Here is a 19,767-nt window from a genome sequence, read left to right as displayed (position 1 = left end):
ATACAGATCATTTCCTTCAAAGTTGGAGTCAGTCCTTGATCCACATGTCTGGGAAAATGGTGGTTCAAAAGCAGGAGAAAGCTTCACATGTACACTTCCAATAATTATCTCTTTAATTCACAGCTGGTTTTAGAGATTGTGTTCTAAAATGATACTTCAGTCTATCTGACATGTAGAGCAGTCGATTTGGAGGCTGAAATAAGTACCTGAAAAGTTTGACTCATCTCACAGAGCATATGATCTTCCGGCAGCTGGGTTGTTTTGCCTCTGTATTTCAGCCTTATTTCTCAGAGTAGGTATTGGTAGTTTATAGAACATTTTTACTTTAAATGCCATAATCTGTCATTTCAAGTTCATCCACTAAGTTTTTGTCTACAGTGCATAGATAGAAAAATACATTCACCTTTGTTTCTACAAGAATCAGTTGCATTAATAGTTGATGCACGTTTACAATAATATAATTTTAGCAGAAAAAAGTTATTTCATATTTTCATGAAAATACCTATGTATCATTTTATTAATAATCTTTCATTTATTAAGATAATTACCTGATCTCCACTGCTTGAAAGAGTAGTTTCTGCTTAGCTCTGTCTGCTGGGCTTTAGGAGTATGAAGCAATGAGGAGTTTCCTTTAGGTCGATTATTAGCAGTGTTTCCTTGCTGGGATCAAATTCTGAAGTGAGTTTACACAGATAGGACATGAGTGCCATGGAGTGTCTTGGGAATTATACCCTTCAAATGAAAATGAGTTTCAAGTGTGCAAGGGTGTTTCCAAAGCAGTCTCAGTACCTTGAAAAAATATCAGCTGAAGTGATCTTTAATCAAGTTCTTGACTTGATTTTTTTTTTTATGTTAGCTTACCCACAAATCATTCTCAGTCCATCAGTCCTTTATATTTTAAAAGAAAATCAATGAAGTATAAGTGTGCATACAGTGAGAATATTAACAGTGAACTATTAACAATGGATTTATTTTTTGCTGCAAACTCTCTTGTATTAATTTATTTTAGCTTGAAAAAAAATCATTTGGAATGCTGAAGGTGCTTACAAAGGAATGATACAGAGTGATTAGGAAAATACAGAGGAAAATTCTGCTCAATAAATGCATTCCATTACTTAATGTAGATCCTTCTACCTATAGTCTTGATAGCAGTACATGCAAAAGCAATAAGGGAATAAGGTCTTTCATTTACTATCCTGTAAGATTCATGAACTTGAGAGAAAGCTTATGCTGTTTTCAGTTTGCTCCAGCAATTAAATAATCATGTACAAATTAAGAAATCATAATTATTTGCATGGTACCAGGCTGATATTTAGGTAGAAAGAAGAAAATGCTATTTAAAACAAAGTCTTTAAATTATAAAGCAGTATTGGAACAAACATGCTGAGTATCCTTGTGTCATATTTGTTTCTATGCTTTTTCCTTCCCTTCAGAATTGTTGTTCTTCTGTTGTCACTGTTACCTAATACTGAAGTGCAGTAGCTAGAATTATACACATTTTAACAGGAGAATAATGATGTTCATTCTAATTTGCTTTCACTGGTGGTGTCACAGTAATGCTCAAGGACACTATATCCTTAATCAGTCAAATCCAGTTAAGGAATACAAGTATTTCTGAATCCATTTTAAACTGTGGATTCTGGTAGAATCTTGCTTGCTTACTACATTGAAATGTATGTGTCTGTTTTAGTTCAACTACCATTATATATAAAAAGAAACTTCTTAAGAACTGCTTAAGAAACTATTTCTAGAAAGTTTAGAAAACAAACAAAACTTTAATCAAGATTTCCAGGGATGGATGAGAAACAGAAGCTCAAGTACAACCACTCTAAGAGATCCAGCAATGGTAGTTTCCACTGCTGGTCTGAGGAAATATCTTTTTTCTGTTGTTGCAGGTAATTTTGAAAATGGAAATATTTTAGTAACTATGACTGAAACTGCCTGTGGGCCATTATTAAGTGCTACTACATTTCTTTTGAGGCTGTTTTATTCTCTTGAACTTTGCAAACTCTTTCCTACAGATTAAATAGGTGTAACGATTTTCTGTATTTTCCAGTCCTGATGCTTGTTCCTCTTAAAAAAAGCACTAGAAACACAACTGTCTAATAAGATCACAATCATTTAAGTAACAGATAACCATTAGAGTATAGAATGTTTGGAGAAATGTTTTTAGGAAGTGTAAGGGTTAAGTGTGTGGAGGAGTTCAAATCTTCTCTCAAGGGTGTTTGCCATAGACTGGTGGGATAGTTCATAGGGCCTTCAGATTATTTAATTTTTTTTTAATTAAGCCTTCTGAGCCACAAAGAAGTGAGGTGTAGAATTGCTGACGGGATACTGCCAGACTAACAACACTTGAGGTGGATTAAAGCAGAAAATCCTGAAACTGAACTTTTGGTTGTAAAAGTAGAATTTGGATGTACCAAAGGCTATAATTACCACCCTTGTTACTAACCTAAGAAAGCCACAAGTACCTGAAAACTCTAGATAGATTATGATTTTTTTAGAGGTAACTGAAAGAACCAGCACTAAGAAAATATATTAATTGGAAGCTATATCACTTGCAAAAGTGAATTCTCTGTACTCAACAAAGAAAAAAATTATAGGAAATGCTTAACTTTCTTTACTGTCAGAATTACTGTACTTCTTATAACATTATTAGATTCAGGGAATGAGACATATACACTGTGATTTAGCCTGATGGAGACTTGACAAAAACAAACTCTGTCAGAACTCTCATTAGCACCAGAGATTTTAACCTAGGCTGTTACATTTTAAGTGCAAGTCCTAATAGAAGGTCGTCACTGTAAGACCTCTTGCCTTTCCCCCTCACTGTGAAGGGTCTGCCACATCTGCCTTTGGAAGGATGGCAGTGCTAGCAAACAACAGAGTTTAGACATAAGGTATGGGCTGCCCTCTTCCCCATCTTTAATATGTCATGTACCATGTGCTTTGTCTCTTCTCTAAATAACCAAAACATCATGGTTTTCTTCTGCATAAAAGCAAAAGACTTTTTTATTGTTAAAAAAATTGTTTTCTGTCACTGTTTATAAATTATTCTGAGCTTTATTCTTCCCAATATAGTTTTCAAAGAAAAGGTTATGTAAACTTGGCCTTTGCTAGTATATATGATTTGCATGTTAACATCTTTCCTTAAATTCATTGTACTTGAGAGAATAAGGCTGAATATGCAGCATTGCTATAATCCTTGGGAAGCTGAAACTTTATTGTATGAGCATCTGTTTGTATTTTGATTTGCATCAAAGGAAGACCTAAGCAATGTATATAGCATATGTTCTCCACCCAGAAGTAGTCTAACAAAAGAACTATAAACTAAAAAGGTACAAAGTTGACAACAGTTCTCTGATTCTTATCATATTTGTCATCCAAGTGAAAAGTCTTTGAGTTTTTCTTACATGTAGTTATGAATGAAGTCATAGCAGGAGTTATAACTGCTAAAGTTTATTATGTGTGCAGTTTTTACAGTCAAGCAGAAAAAACCAAAAATGCCTGGCAAATCTCGGATTGTCTCTATAGAGAGATGTAAATAGAAGTTCCAGACTTTTTTATTTCTTGTTTTTCCTTCTCTCTATTGTCCAATGTGATTGAAAAAAATCAAGAGAACCACATTTTTTTAGCATTTTGAAGCTTAGAATATTGCCTCTGCAATTCTGGGTGAGCAAAGAAGTTATTCATTGTAAATAGCTTTGGTTATATATACCTACTACTATATAAAACATTTTTTAGAATCCATTATTGTTATGTCTGGGTTGGAATGTGCAGCATCTCTGCAAAAAGTGCAAGCGAATTGATATTTTGGAATCACAGAGTCATAGGATAATTCAGGTTGGAAGGGACTGCAGGGGATTATTTGGCTCAACCTCCTACTCAAAACAGAGTCAGCTATGAGATCAAGCCAGGTTATTCAGGGCTTTATCCAGTCAGGGATTCAAAAACTCCAGGGGTGAAGACTGCAATAACCCCTCTCTGGGAAACAGACTTGGTTTTCTTTGATGACGATCATTTGTGTTTTCCTGTATCTCCTCATGTGCAGTCTTATTCCTAATCTTGTCTCTCCAGTATCTTAAAGGTTACTTCAAATACAGGGTTCTTTCTGAACCGTCCTTTTAGAGCTCAAAGACAAATCTCTATTTGGTACTGTTTCCCCCTACTTCATTTGCCCTCTGTTACTCCTCATTTGCATTTCTTAAGTTGGAGCATAATAGAACCTTTATATCCTCACCATTGTTTTTCCATCTCTTCTTCATTTTGCAATCTTATGGTGAGTTTTGAAGGCTTTTCTCCTCAGCCTCACAAAAATCTTGCCTATTTATCTGTTTTTCCCAGTGGTTCTTCCTTCTTGACAATAGCTTCTCAAGCCTTTATTCCTCATAATTGTTGTCTTTTGATGTAGTTGTTGTCCTATTCTCTGGGATTTGGAAATGTGACTTGCTCTACTTGTGTCCTAGTTTCCATCAGCAGAGACTGCAGAGGTTGTTACTGCCTTGCTGATCATACAAGTAAGCCAAAGTCCTTGGTTGGGTTTGGGTTTTTTCCTCTTCTCTTCTTTCCTGACTCGGTCCTTTCCTCCAACACCTTGTCTGTATTTCTCTTTTTCATACAACAGTGCAGATGTAGAGGCTTTTAGGAGGCCTCTCAATTGTCAGCTCACCAACGCAAAGATTCTGTTTAAAACTGAGTAGTAACAAATATGAGAAGGACAATGAGTATATCTCCATAAAGGAAGGATTGTCAGCTTCAACTCTTCAGTTGTATGAAGGGACTAACAGAGAGTTATCACTTGCCTTAAACCAGGAATGATAGTGGGAAGCAGCTGTATCTGAGGTTGCCATAAGCAATCACATACATCTGTTGTGCTATGAAGTTATTTTAAAGTAAAACTGATTTACTTTTTTTTTTTCAAATGACATCTCTTTCTTTTTGGATGCATTGTGACTACTGTTATTAGGTTTCTGAGATGTCAGAACTTGGAATTTTTGTTTTGACTTTTTGACCAAAGTTCTCTTAGACCATTTGAATCTTATCCAAAGTCTTGGACTTGCACTGTAGTTGATACAGGGAATCAGTGGAGTCGAGGAGTTACTTCCAGGAGGCGCTTTGGAGTGTCAGAGAAGGATGATTGATGTATGTATGTCTTATTTAACTACACGGTGACTCGAAGCAAACTAAGCTACTGAATTCTGCTTTTCAGTTAAGTCCCAACAATTATGTGAATTTAATAAATGTTTTATTATGTAGATTTAATAGTTTGCATGATGAGTCCTCAGTCTCATAGTAACGCTTTGTGGGAACTGCTGTAGTGTAAGAACAAACATGCACTGTAATATAAATGATTAGTTTCAAGTGCAATTTGAGTTAAAACAATGCAGCTACTTACTGTACTACAGTACAGTTGAACACTCCTTATTGAGCAAGATTAAATGTTTTGAATTGAAATGGTGATAGTAAGAGTTAATTTGTTGGTGTAATGCAAGTGGTGAACACCAATGATTACTCTTCTGTCCCTACATCTCCTTTAGTGGTTCAGATTTGTGATACATTGAACTAAAGTTAAATTGCGACCAGTGATTCTAGTTCTGTTATGACCCTAACAAATCATTCATGATGCGTAAAATTTGTAGACAGTTGGGGTCCAAATAGTGAAGTCATACCCAGTAGCTGATAGTGATAGGATATAACAGAAAATAAGGCTTCTGTGTTGTTATCAAGGTGCCAAACTGCTGATCATAGCATATGAAAACTTGTAACTTTTCCATGGAGATGAACATTTACCTTTTTTAACTAGCATCCTTGCCTAATATAGGCCCTTCACAAAGCCTTTTACAGAACCTTTATATAGAAACTTAATGCTGAAATATTTGGTTAATATAGTTTGAAGAATTTAATGGACTGCTTGATAATTGTTTCAGAACATAATGCTCCTTGCAATAACATTTGAAGAGGGCAGATTTTTGTGGTGGACTTTTAAATTTTAATATGCAGTCATGACCTTCTAGTGGTATCATAGAGTCATGTTCTGTGTAATTGCAGAGTAGGTTTTATTAACCAGATTTTTAATAGGATAATATGGCTCTCAAACCAAAGATATTAGTAGGAGTCTGTGCTTCATGTTGAAGGATTGATTTAATTAATACCAAACTACAGTGAAGGACGTGAAGCGCTGTCATTTTTGATGTGTGGTTAAGACTTGGTCACACTTGCTTGATAAATAATATGAGTCTCTTTATCAAAATGTTATATCAAATATAATTGGGAAAGATGTTTCTCCTATACTTGTTTAACATAAATTTAAATATCTTTCTAAGACCATAAAATATAGATTTGTCTTTACATATTCTTTAAAGTGAATTTTTAAAAAAATTAAAATTAAAAAGAGAATTAAAAACTGTCATTCAATACCAGTGCCAAAGTATATGCTTCATTTAGTGGAATAAGTAATAATATTACAGATAGAAGTTTGATAATGGTCAAATTAAATATTTAATAGGAAATTGCATTTCATTTTGTGATTTTTTTCATGCAAAATAATTTGCCGTTTGACCCATGGTGGGGTTGGGGATCCTTCCTGGATTGCAGGCAGAAAGTAATTGATTCTCTTTGTTTCTGATATGGGAGGTAGCTACAATTATGACTTTACATATTTCAGTATACTGCAGTATCTGTTCTTTAGGCAGTGCTTGTGGAGCAATCAAGCATAATTTTTCATATGAATGTTGAACTGATTGGTTGGACACTTTTAATATTTAAAAGTCTATGTGACAAAGGAAGCCATATGAAATTTTTCAATTTTAACCATGGAATTTTGGGGGGGACCAGTTACAACAGTTATGTTGGAGCTCTGTTTTGAATTTAAAAGTAACATTGTTAGATTTGTATAGTGATTTGAAATGGGGTTGTTTCATAAACCTTTCTTTGCAGGGACAATGTTCTGAATAATTTTCTCATTTGTCAGAGGAATAAATTTTCATGATGCAAGCAAACACAAATTTTTACAAAATTTAAATTCTTATTCTTTGCAGCAAAGCTTTTTGTTATTTTTAGATCATGCTTTAGTTATTCAGCTAGCAAGCTGCATCAAACTAAATAGTATTAACAGTCCCTTTTACTACCTTCAAAACCTATGGCTATTTTTACATCACTTAAACTACTTTATGGGGGGGTAGTATCTAGTAAGGGATACAATGACAATTACATGCTATCACTTTCTCAATTACCAAGACAAACTGTGAAATCAATATCTTAATGATAGAAGTTGGGGAGAGGGTGGTTTGTTTCTAACACTTAAGGTCTCTAGGAATGAAGAAGGGAGGGAAACAACACTAAGAAATCAGCAGAAGGATGATTGAATTGTAGCCTACACAATTGTTCAACTTCCTAGTCAAATAATGACAAACTGTGTATATACAGCCACATGAAAAATTATGCAGTGCACTAAACTAATTATTAACCTTGCTATGTCATCTGTGCATTCTTTGTATGGTTTGTTTTGTATATAAAGCTTTATGAAACTCTTTAATTGAATAATCAAATCAATCTTAGGTTATTTTTGCCTTTCAAAACTTTCTATATTCATGTAACATGGACCTGCTCTGGGTTGTGTTGCTGGTGGCTGTTGTCTCCTACACCTTGGTCTTATTTGTTGCAAGCAGTGAATGAGGTAGGGAACTTTATGAAGAGGAGAATGGTCTTGAGATATATGCAGTTGAATATTGCACTGGAGAAATGTATTCTATGTATGCTTCAGCAGTAGAAATGTGTGCACAATGCTATACCATTTGCTTAACTTGGCCTTTCCATGGTGTTCATCATTTTAAGAGCCCAACACGTGTTTTGTGATTTTCAGAAGTGTGAAACAATTTTAAAAAATAGATACGTGAACTGAGGTAGTTTGAAGTGGTGGTCTGAATAACTGTGGCATTTTCAGGATGGGAAGAAGGCTACAGATATAGCAAATTGACCTTCTGAGATTAATTGATAATTTTATAACATTGGTTTCTCTGTAGCTCCATTCCTTCTTTGTGGGAGGAGACTACTGAAGTGGTCTTACCTCCACAGGGAAGCTAAAACTAGAAAGTCATTATTGTGAAATTCTCTGATGCTTTCCAGCATGTCCAGATGTAATTTGTCAGCAGAGTTTGCACATATCAGGTTTTACTGGTGCATTTAATACTGATATTTCTGATCAAAGAATAACCTTGAAAAAACAGGAATTCTGAATACTGTTTTGGAGCATTCTAGTCACTCCTCTTCAGCTCATCTTCATCATGGTGTCTTTTACCCTACACTGCTTCTAATATCCACTCTCAGTGCTTTATCCTCTCTATTTGATAGTTCTTTCTTTACCTTTTTTATATGTTTGAGTCCCAGCAGGGACTGAGATTTAATGCAACAGGGTAAAATGTTTGCCTGTTCAGTACCACAAAACTTAACAGCCTGAAGCATTTCCCTGAATCAGACTGGACATACTCAAAGTATCTAGAATGTAACTGCTACAGTTGCACACGAAGGTTCTCTGCAACAGCCTTGAATAACATAGTTGGAATTTATTTATTTATTTATTTTAATCTGCTTACTAGAGCACTACCAATAAAAAAATGTTCCTTTGGGGGTATGGTTCAGAAACTTTAGGGATCAGTAATTTAATGTATGAGAATTGGTACAATATATTTGAACTGAACATTTGTGTTAAGCTATTTGTATCAAAACATTTTCAGGATTAAGTCTGTAAACACTGCGTACGCTCTGTAACACTTCCTCTAGGTGACTTTAATTTAGTTGGAAATGGTAAATGTTGAGTTTTCAACAAAAGTAAACCTCCATCAAGACTCAGCTCAAGGGATAGAGCAAAATTGTAGTTGAGACAGAAGCAAGCTTTTGCTATTTCTCACTTAATGCAGTGCATTAGAATTATTTAGGGTGTTTTCATTATAGATGTTACTTTAGTAAGCACTGCCTATCAGAATGGAGACAGTATGTGACAATATAAAATGTCTGCAGTGATAATCAGTGTTAGTTTAAAGTGGGTGTGAAGCTTCTGTTTAACTAATTTCTGAAACAGTAACTTAATTCAAGTCCAGCCTGACTCTACAGCAAATATCCCACAGGCAGATTGATCTTTCGGGGAACACTGTCACTACTTTTACCTCAGTTTACACTTTCTGGGAATACTATTAGTATTTAACTGGAAGCTTCAAGCAGAGGTTGTAAGCCAAACTGTTTCTGACTTGTCACTTCCTTTCACTTCCCTATTTCTCTTCCAATCATAGAGACCCCCAGGAAGAGAAACATTAGAAAGTATACTTTGAAAGCAAATAGAAAAATATTTACATGCTGTGTAATCATTTGCATCACAGTGTATATGCTATGTCATTTGGTGGGGACAAGGTGGGATTATAAAGTTCTCAGTACCTCCAAAAAACATTTAGTTTGCTGCAAAGCAACAAACATGTTTTGTAATCCTGGATATGTAAATTTTCACATTAAGAAATTATTTGTATTTATTAAATTTAAACAAATTAAGTTGTTATAGAAGAACTTGGATATTTTCTGACTTTTGAATGCTTTTTTTCCACTAGGTTTTATTATGTAAAATTCAAGCTGCAGATTAACTTGGAAAAGCTTAGTGTTTTCTCCTTTTTGAAGGGCAATGACAGAGTTCAAAATCCTTTGAGCACATGAGAGCAAATCCTTTAATTTGAATGTTTCCTACCTGGTTGGCATTGAGAGTTTTGAAGTGTTCAAAGGGCTGTATGATGCTATATGAACACCTTTGTTCACCCAGAAGAAATATATGCACATGCTTCTGACTGTAGAATGCAGGGTTTCTTTTCAGTTCCCTCCAGTGAGACTGATCAGCACTTTTATTTGTCCTGCAGGGGTTGTTCAGAACTTTGTCGTATACCCATGGTGGAATACAAACTTGACAGTGAAGGCACCCCATGTGAGTATAAAACCCCTTTCAGAAGGAATACCACTTGGCATCGGGTGCCGACTCCCGCTGGGCAGCCTCTCTCTCGTGCCTCTCCAATCCTAGGAACATCTGACAGACTGCAGTGCCAGCAGCTTCTCCAGCAGGCTCAGACAGCCATTCCTCGCAGCACTTCCTTTGATAGAAAACTGCCAGATGGTGCAAGGTAATATACTCTCTGTTTAATGCCTGTCATTTTCCTAATGTGCTACTTTCAATATCTCTGTTTCCTAGAACTCCTGTATACTTATTTTTTAAACCTTATTTTGTTGAGTTTTGACAGTAGTTTTAATTCTGAGGCTCTGTTAAAAAGCATTCAATAAGCCCAGTTCCCTCTACTAGAAGCAAGTGATTTTGTTGTTTGTGATGGAAGTGGACTGTACTGAGGATCCCACTGCTGAGGACAGCTAACCTTTCCCTTTAGTCCCAAATCAATGGGAATCAACTCAATGGGAAACTGACTTGTGAATTTTTGATCTAAACAATGTCCTGTTGCCCACCTTTTGGGACCCTATTTAAACAAATAATGAGTGTAAATAAAATGAACTCATCCCTTTTAAAATGAATTATTTAATCTCATTACCAAGCTTTTGGCATAGTTTCAAAGGGTTCTGTAACTCACTACCAGCCCTAATGCTTGGCTTTGCATTTAATTAAACAAAGCAGAGCTTGTGATTTGAATATGTAACACCTCTTAGATGATGGGCTAGTATCCTTAAATGTTAGCTCTGTTCTAATTTAATCATAATTCTTCTTAAGATAAAAATTTATTTTTAAAGTTAAAAATTTGTACATACATTTGAACTTTTAATTATTTAGGAAAACCATATGTCTTGAGCAGAACTCTCTGTCCTTTATTGTTTCAATTATTTCTGCTTATGCCCTTTTTTCATGGGGTGATGTAGGTCTAATTTCCAAATTAAATACTGCTACATGTTGAAAATATCTAATTGATATGAAAATCTAATATACTGGTCTTAAATAGCTTAAAAAATTGTGGATGAAATAATGAAAAACCACTATTTCTACAGTATCTATCTTAGTAGAAAAGAATTAGTGACTTTTTACATTGCTTGAAATATATACAGGCAATAGTACATATTTGAAAATATGTCTATATCATGGTCTGAGGAAGGCAGACTCCCATTTATGACCATTTGATCATTTGTCTTCTCCTTCTCTGCTACTGCCCTCCTCACCCCCTGAAAAAAGAAGAGGTGCATTTCTGTAAGCATGTATATACCATAATAGCACTTAAGCTTTTCCTAATGTCTTGCTACTGAAATTCTCGGTAACATCTAGTGTAAGGAGACAATGTATCAAATGTCTAGAAATACTTCAGGATTTATGGAGCTATATTAAGCTTATTGTATGCCTATACAGAGAAAAAATGAAAGTTTTCTGACATACTACTCATTTCCAAAAAACTTCACAAAGATAAGTTATGCTTTTCTTAACACTCAGTGAAGCATGTGAAACAATGCTAAGACAGAGGCAATCTCTTGCCGTGAAGTAATACCTGTATCACTTAAATAAAACAAGTGCAATACAGAAGTGCTGTTCTGGGGAAGACGTGGTACAGAGTATAAATAGTGAGGAGAGAGGAGAATGATGAACTGTGACATGTGTATCTTGAAACATGAAAAGAAAGGTACCTAATTGGCAAAGTCTTTCCACAATGGGAAGAGGTATAGTTGATGGCTTGGCACGGAGATGGGCTTAAAACAAAAGAGTTTGAAGGTTGATTAGCACTTATAAGTAGTCTTGCAAGGTTGAAGATTTATACTCAGGCTAGGAAAACAATGAAGAAATTTTGGAGGGTCAGAGACCCAATATCAATTTAGACCAATTGTAGAGTGCAGACAAGGAGAAACTAGTTGATAAAACAGGGAAGTTGTCACAACTGATCTGAAAATGAGGTAGCATTGAAGTCAGTGATAAAATGGTTGGGTTTAGAGATAAAAAGGAAGAAGCAACAGTAATGTGGGCTAGAAATAGTAAAAGACTTAAGCATCAACATTTCAACTACTGTGACATGTAACAGTTAAGTGCCCAGTCCCTGGAGTGAAAATTAAAAACTGGGAGCTGAGCATCTATGCACCTAGTACAGTTCCTGAGGAGAGTTAAGTGCTTTGAGAAGGCACTCCAAATGTTTTTGTGGTGATCAAGGAGTATCCTCTAATTAGTCACTAAGAAATACAAGGATATCCTTGAGCTCTACTCCTGCTTTTACAAAATGCCCAATTCTGTGACAGCTGCTATACCAAGTGCCTAAGACTGAAACTTCAGTCAGACTCAGTCTTCTGTTTTTTCACACCAAGAAGTCTCTGTGTATTTTAGTCCTGGAGTTGCACTTGTAGGCTTGTCCTTTCACTTGGAGTCTGAAATCCATTCCTGAGAGCAGATAGCTACAGCTCTTCTGTAAAGGAACTGTGTGAGGCATTCACTGACTGAATTTCTGTGGTTCTCTGTTTGTAGCCACCTTTTGTTTAGTAGTCTAATCGCTAGACACTTGTCCAGCAAATGAGAGACTTGGGATCTAGATATTTGTCAGTCCTGGTTTTGAGGACAATGTCCTAAACATCAGTTTGGAGGCTGGAAACACATGGGATCATAACTTACCCATTCCTTAATGCTGATTCAGTTAAGCTGTGCAAGAAATGCAGAGTTCTTGGTCATAAGAAACAAGAACATGCAACTGAATTCAACTGTAGCCTATGATTTCATTTCATTGAGAGAGGCTCAGTCCTGTCAATACTTACCACAGAGATACATGCTGAAAAATTAGGCACTACACTATCTGCTAACTGTATATGTGTTTGAGTGTTAGACAAAATAGAATACATAATCTCTTTTCAAGATGAGCAGTAGGGTTTCTTATTGAATGTCATTTCCTTGAGAAAGGGTTGTGCATAAATCCAAAACTACCTATTTTCACCTCTTCCCTGAGTACATATATTCATTTTTACATATAGCGTAAGAAAAAAAAAAAAGATATGGGGAATTCAAGGTAATGTCACTGAGGAAAGTTGTGTTTTAGTTATGGACTGATATGCACAGAAGTGAAGGATAGGAGTGTGCTCAAAACCAAATTTGAACATTGCATTTCAACTGTTAGTCGACCAGTCAACTGGTCTGGAAATCCAAGGAGAGTAGAGACATTGTTAAGACATGAGGCTCAAAAGTTTAAATAGTAAGTACAAAATAATACTATTCGTGATAATGTTTTCTTACTGCTTTTCTATGTCAAAGACTTTTTTTTTTTTTAAAGTATTGGTATTACCTCTTCTAAATTATTATGATGAAAAAAGGAGTACATGCAAAGCCACTAACAATCATTTCTGATCCATCATGAGAGTTTTTTACATATAAATTTAGACACCTAATCCAGCTACTCTGACTTCTGAGTAATCCCACTTGTTCAGAAGTAAATCTAGATGTAAGGAAATTAGGATTTGGCACTTAGTCTTTCTCTTTTTGTGCCTTTTTGATATATTTGGTTGAAAATATTTTCTTAGTGATGAAGTAAATAGTATGCTTTAAAAATACATTTTTAAGTTTTATGAAACTAAGATAAAACTCTAAATTCCCAAAATTAATACAATTAAGTGTTCATACTGCATCTGCATTATTTATAAAAATGAATGTATTTCATAAAAGAAGCACAGCCCAGTTCAATCTGAAACCCCACAAATACCTCAGTGCACTGTTATTGACTCTAGTCAACATTGCAGAAGTTCTCCGAGCAACCAGTCCTCCTCCAGTGACCCAGGACCCAGCGGGAGCAGCCAGTGGAGACAGCAAGTGGGATATGATGGGTATTGGTGATTTTTTTTTTTTTTTAAATTTTGCTATAGCTCTCATGCATCTTCTTTCTGAAGTAAATATGTGGATGCTCTATATAATAGATTTATTTGTAAACTGTTAGTATATTCTAACACAAACAGATTTTCTGATCTTTAACATAACATGTATGCCAATGCAATTTTAAAGCCATACTGCTTTAACTCTTTAGGACCAAACTATTACTTTACAATTCAGGTAAATAACAAACAGTTTTTAGGTTTGCTTTCTCAGAAACAGGCCAGAAATGAAATAGTAACTCAGAACTGGGATAAAACAGTAATATCTCCTCCTTTTGCTTCAGTGGAAGGGTATTTGATTTTAAAAAATATCTTTATGGTCTCCAAAGGTTTTATTTCCTACTGTTCTTGCTCCAGTGGCATCCATTCCTCAGCATCTCTTGTCAAGAAAGTAGCGCTATTTTAGAGGTCTCTTTTCCCTAAAAGGCTGTTGTGGCATATAGATGGTTCTCTCACATCCCTGTTAATCCCTTGGTGCTGAAGTTTCAGCAGTAACTATCTGTGTAGAAAAGAACGCCCCAATATACTGTACATGTTATATTGTGTGAGGAATCTGTTCTAAATTACTTTAAAGTTATCACTTTGTTGTATAAATATAGCTGCTAAAAATACTCCTGTTATAAAATATATAGCATACATAGCATAATATAAAACCATTCCAGACTTGCCATGTGGCTTTTAGAAGCTACTTTTCAGAAAAAATGTGATTAAAAGTATCAGTGTGACTCCTTGTCTATAAGCTTAACATTGCTTTGGCATGATGATTTGTCAAGATATTCCATATAGCAGATATATTTACAATATCTTGGAGATGTCTCAAGAAATTTCAGAATACTCACTGAATTCTCTGACAGCTAAATAGATGCTAATATTTTTTTAAAAAACCTATAGCAAATATTTTTACATTAAACACATCAAAATGCATCTTGTGTCATTTTTCCAGCACAGTTATTTCTAATAACAACCTTGATTTCAGTGTGTTGCTTATTGAAATAATTTAACTTTTGCAATACAATACAAAGCAATGGATCTGGTACTAGCTTACGTGTTCTGAGTATGAAAACCTGAAAAATTATAGTTACTTTCTGTGAGGCTTAGTTCATAAAGCAGTAAAGCATACATTACCATAACTCTCTATTGCAAAAACCTTTGGATATATAGCCCTAAGAATGCATTTATTTTTAAAGTTCAGTGTCTTCTTGGCCTGTTCACATTTAAGATATAACAGTGTGCTATTGAAAAAATTACATGTAAATATTTCCATGCAGAGTTTGGAAATGTTACTATACTTGCTTGGGGGGGAGGCTGGTGATTGTTTAAACAAATCACAAAATATTTTCTTTGAAGCCTAAAGTGTTGCTCATCAAGTAACTAGTTTCTAAGAAAAAAACCCAAACAGATTAATTTTCTGCTTACATTAAAAGGTGCCAGTCCCCTTTGCTTCATGAACACCACCAAGGTTCAGGCTCACTGGAGTGTGAAGGAGGCAGAGAACGAGAGGAAACTCTGGAAGGAGCTAGACATTCCGGTAATAAAAAACTCCGTATCTTAAAAATAAATGTTCTTTGCAATACTGTGCCTGTTGAAGTGCGGCCACCTTCTGATGCGAAGGTTTGATACAAAAAGAGCATGTAATATGACAGTGAAAGTGAGGACTGTTACAGACAGTCTAACAGAATAGGTGTGGGATATTTAGATAATACTTGGAACCATCTACTCCTGAACTTCAGAAAGCCTCATGAATTATGAGAAGCAGGCTGAACTTCACTTATTTTTCACTGAAAAATTAGATCTTAGGAAATTCTGTGAAGATACACATCTCTTGATTCCAAAGAGTGTACATGTTTGAAACCTGATGTTAAGCCATGTACCTTTTTTCTTTGTATCATATACTCATGTTTTTAGCATTCAGAAATTAAACCACAATTATTTATGGCAGAAACCAAGTGGCATGCACCATCGACCAAAGTCCTGAGCTCCTATAAAGACCGGGCTTTACAGAAAGAAGGCAGTGGCAAGGAGTCACCAAACAAACTTTCACATGTAAGTCTTTTACTTGGATGTCATTCAAAACTCTAAAAAAAACCCAACAAACAAACAAACAAACAAACAAAACCCGAAAACAACCCACCCCCCAACCGTGGACTTAAATAAATACATCTTAAAAATACATTTTTAGTAATTTGTGAAGACCACTGTGTGTTTTGGGAGACAAAGAGTATGCTCACCTAGATGGTGAATCTAGGGTGAATTGAGTATGCTTAATCTGTGTTTATAAATTAAGAACTCCAGAAGGGCTTGGGTCTGAGGCATTGAGGAGAGAAAACTAGTATAGTCTACACTCAGCTGTGTATTTACAGCTTCATTTATACTGACTTGCTTAATGTGTGAAGTATTTCATATCCTATTAAAAAAAAAAATTATATTCACCATACTACTTTTCATGTTGTGTGAAATACCCATGTAGTATAATTATCAATAAACACTATAAAAATGTCATTTGTATGTTGGGAATGCTGAACACATTTCTAGTATACCTAGTTTAGTGACTTGACTTCAGTAATGGCAAAATCCTCAATGACATAGTGATGGAAAGTACACTAATGATATGCAGAGTCTTCTGGGTTTTTTGGTGTTTGTTATGTGGGAAAACCTGCTATATGTAGTAGGAATCTGTACACTATTTGTAGACTTATATTGGTAAGAATATGAGGCCAGTTTCTCATCTTATGTATATTGATACTTTATGAGAATCTAGCTTGATACTTCTCAAAAAAGTACTATCATAAACAGAATTACTTTCTTTTACCTTAAGCCAAAGTTGACAGAAAGCTAGAATCAGTATATGTAACAATCAGTATTAAACAGAGCACTAATACCAGTTAGATGATGAGTTTGCTTAACTTCAGAGTTTTATGCTAATAGCAGCTATCATGCATTTAGGATGGTGAGGTTCTGAACAGAAAATTTCATAATGGACTTAGGTTTGTGTTTGTCTGCTTATGCATATGTGTAGTGCAGGTGCAAAAAAACTATATTGTACGAAGTGAGAACCAGCATTATTATAAAGATAATACTAATAAAATAAGGCTATTTTTTTGTTAGATACTGTAAAACAGAAAAAAAAGGTCCTTCTTAAGGACCTTGTAATGTTCTCTTGTGCATGCCATCAGCTCAGTTTACCATATGACTCTCTGCCAGCCAGTGAAATTCACACTGAGCGCTACAGCAAATGTACAAGAACTCTGCAAAATGTTTAACCATTGGAAAAAAATGTGTATGCTGTCTTTTTATCAGCTTTAACTTGGGGGAAAGAGGGTATTTCAATGGGGGAATTTCAATGGCTATCTTCCAGCTCTTGTTCTCCAGGAATAAATATCATATTCTTGCTGGGTTTTGGTTTGATTTGTTTTTTTGGGTTGGTTTGTTGTTTGTTTTAGTTTTGTTTTTAAATCTTGCTCCACAACACATTGTTTCACAACATGTAACAATTAGGGCCATGCTGAGCTTTCATACAATAATTTTGTTTGGCACAAGTTAATGGATAACATTACCCTAAGCTATGGCCATAGTGAACTTTGAGCAGTTCAGGATGTCTATATCAATAGTTGTCCAGATTCTCTGCTGCCTGCAGGGACAGAAAGGTGCCTAAGCGTGTATTTTCAGCAACACACAGGAAATTTTTGGGAAGGTTCATCCATACAATATGTCTTCTGAGGCTAATTATATGCCTTTGAGCTTGACCCCCGTTTCTTTCCAGTTTGGTTCCATTTTACATTTACAGTAACATTCCTTTTCTCCAGACACCTTTCTCCATGTCCCTCTCCTTGGAAAAACTGCTCATTGTATTTTTATCAATTGTCCCATTGTTTTTAAGGTGACAGCCACCTTGTGAAGGTTAGAATGAATGCCAGTATAACCCCTTCTTTTTTTCTAAAATAATTTTCTCAATTTCCTGTTAATTTCCATTTGGAATAGAAGTATCATTTCTGGAAAGGCTGCCTTGTCTAATTGCTTTAATGTGTGAGCAACAGCTATGTTTATATGCATCTGCTAGGAATGGGATCTCATAAAAAAGTTATTCACCCACTTAGATTCTAACTAATAGAGGTCCATCTGCCCTTATTCTGGCTACTCGGTCACATAGTTAAATTAATCCAACTCTCTGTAAAACCTTTTTTAAAAAAAACAAACCCTCCCCCCAACTTTATTGACACAAATGCCTGATATAATTCTTCCACTTCAATAGCCATGCTTAGCTTAGGGCCCTGTGACAAGTTACTTTGATCTGGTACACATACATCACAATTGGCTTCAATTTAACTAGCCACACATCCAATTGGATTTGATCCAATAAACTGCAAATTTCACCCACACTGGGAACAAGCCAATGATAATTCAGTCTTCGATGTTTTTCAGATTTGCAGTAGAACTTGTTTAAACAAATAATTACTAGTGCTTCTAGCTTTTAAAAATGCTTACTTTTAACTGTTCAGCAATGCAATTTTATGGATGTTAAGCTGGTCCTATAATCAGAAAATTCAAGTGTGATCTTAAGATTTGCCATAGAAGATGGAACTAGAGCCTTTTTATTTGCAGTGACATCAACCTTTAATGTGTTTAGCCAGCTGTGCAATTCATTTCATAGAAACTGATGGTATAATTAGGTCTTTTCATATTTTACAGTTATATTATAGCATACTGTAAAAAAATAACAAAATGGTCTTTGAATGTCACAAATCCATTAATTTATATGAAAATAAATATTTTACTATTTAACTTGAGGGGGGGCTTTTTTTGTTTATTTTCTTGTTGTTAAGATTGGAGACAAAAGCTGTTCAAGCCACTCAAGCAGCAACACCCTATCCAGTAATACATCCAGCAACAGTGATGAAAAACACTTTGGTTCTGGAGATCTGATGGATCCTGAGCTGCTTGGATTAACATATATAAAGGGGGCTTCTACTGACAGTGGAATTGATACAGCTCCCTGCATGCCTACTCCTCTTCTGGCCCCTTTGCACCTTGCTGGCAGCAGGTCTGGAGTACATTGTCGTACTGAGCAGTGGACCGAGCCTTCTGAAACTCCTGGGCCAGATGATGATCCAGCTAAAATCTATGCTGTTCATAGCTATACCTCTGCTATTTCTACCAGTCATACAGCTGAAGGAAGTATGGGAGACCTAAGTGAAATCTCCTCTCATTCCAGGTATGTGTTTCTTACAAATTAGCGATTGTGGATTATAGATTAACATATAGAGAATCTTTTTCATTGTTGTTATTATGTTTACCTTTCTTTGAAAGTGGACTTAACTGATTTTGATTTTTTTTTATTGTTTTTAAATGCCTATATGAGCAATTTGCAGGCAATTTTTGATGAGTCTGCCTAAAATGCATAGCTAGCCCCACTCATATCCAATGGAGACTATATGTGACCTTCTGCACATTGCTAAGGTTTTTAAAGCTGGGAAACATCCCTGAGTAAAAGTCAAGTTTTCACCTAGAAAATCAGAATTGCAATGGACAACTTTTACACACAGTGATGGACAATTTTTACATACAGAGAAACTTAATTGCATACCCCCCCCCCCCCCCCCAATTTACATTATTGTGATGTATGCTTTACAGTTTTGTTTGTTGAATTGAATTTCTGATTGATTTTCAGCTCTTCTTTTTTTTACCAATGGAATGTGTGCATGGTCGTTGTGGATTGAGCTCAGAGGGCAACATCTGTTGTAAAGCAGACTTTGAAAGTACACTTTTACAGCTGGTTGCCTTTATCTCCCAATTCCCATTTTATGGTGACTTTGAAGTTTTGGTCTATATGTTAAGGTTTTTACTCTGTAAAGGATGGAAGGAAATTGTTTGTTCTTCTTTCCCTCTGATTTTCATATTTTCAATGTCAATCAGTACAGAAAT

At 35.3% G+C, this 19,767-nt stretch overlaps 1 protein-coding gene across 3 annotated transcripts in view; it reads left to right on the top strand.

Annotated features, from left to right (window-relative positions):
- SIPA1L2 (signal induced proliferation associated 1 like 2) overlaps positions 1 to 19,767 on the top strand; it is a 120,185-nt gene that overhangs the window by 72,900 nt on the left and 27,518 nt on the right. For all 3 annotated transcript variants that reach the window (XM_026844913.1, XM_026844914.1, XM_026844912.1), the window contains 5 exons: positions 9,894 to 10,151; positions 13,720 to 13,803; positions 15,273 to 15,376; positions 15,788 to 15,891; positions 18,669 to 19,057. In XM_026844913.1, the coding sequence (XP_026700714.1) occupies positions 9,894 to 10,151; positions 13,720 to 13,803; positions 15,273 to 15,376; positions 15,788 to 15,891; positions 18,669 to 19,057 (939 nt within the window). The remainder of the gene's footprint in view (positions 1 to 9,893; positions 10,152 to 13,719; positions 13,804 to 15,272; positions 15,377 to 15,787; positions 15,892 to 18,668; positions 19,058 to 19,767) is intronic.

This window comes from Athene cunicularia (genome assembly GCF_003259725.1).
Source record: "Athene cunicularia isolate RWA chromosome 3 unlocalized genomic scaffold, athCun1 chr3_part1, whole genome shotgun sequence".
Taxonomy (NCBI): domain Eukaryota; kingdom Metazoa; phylum Chordata; class Aves; order Strigiformes; family Strigidae; genus Athene; species Athene cunicularia.
Note: the sequence above shows the minus strand (reverse complement) of the source record. Positions and strands in the feature narration are given on the sequence as shown.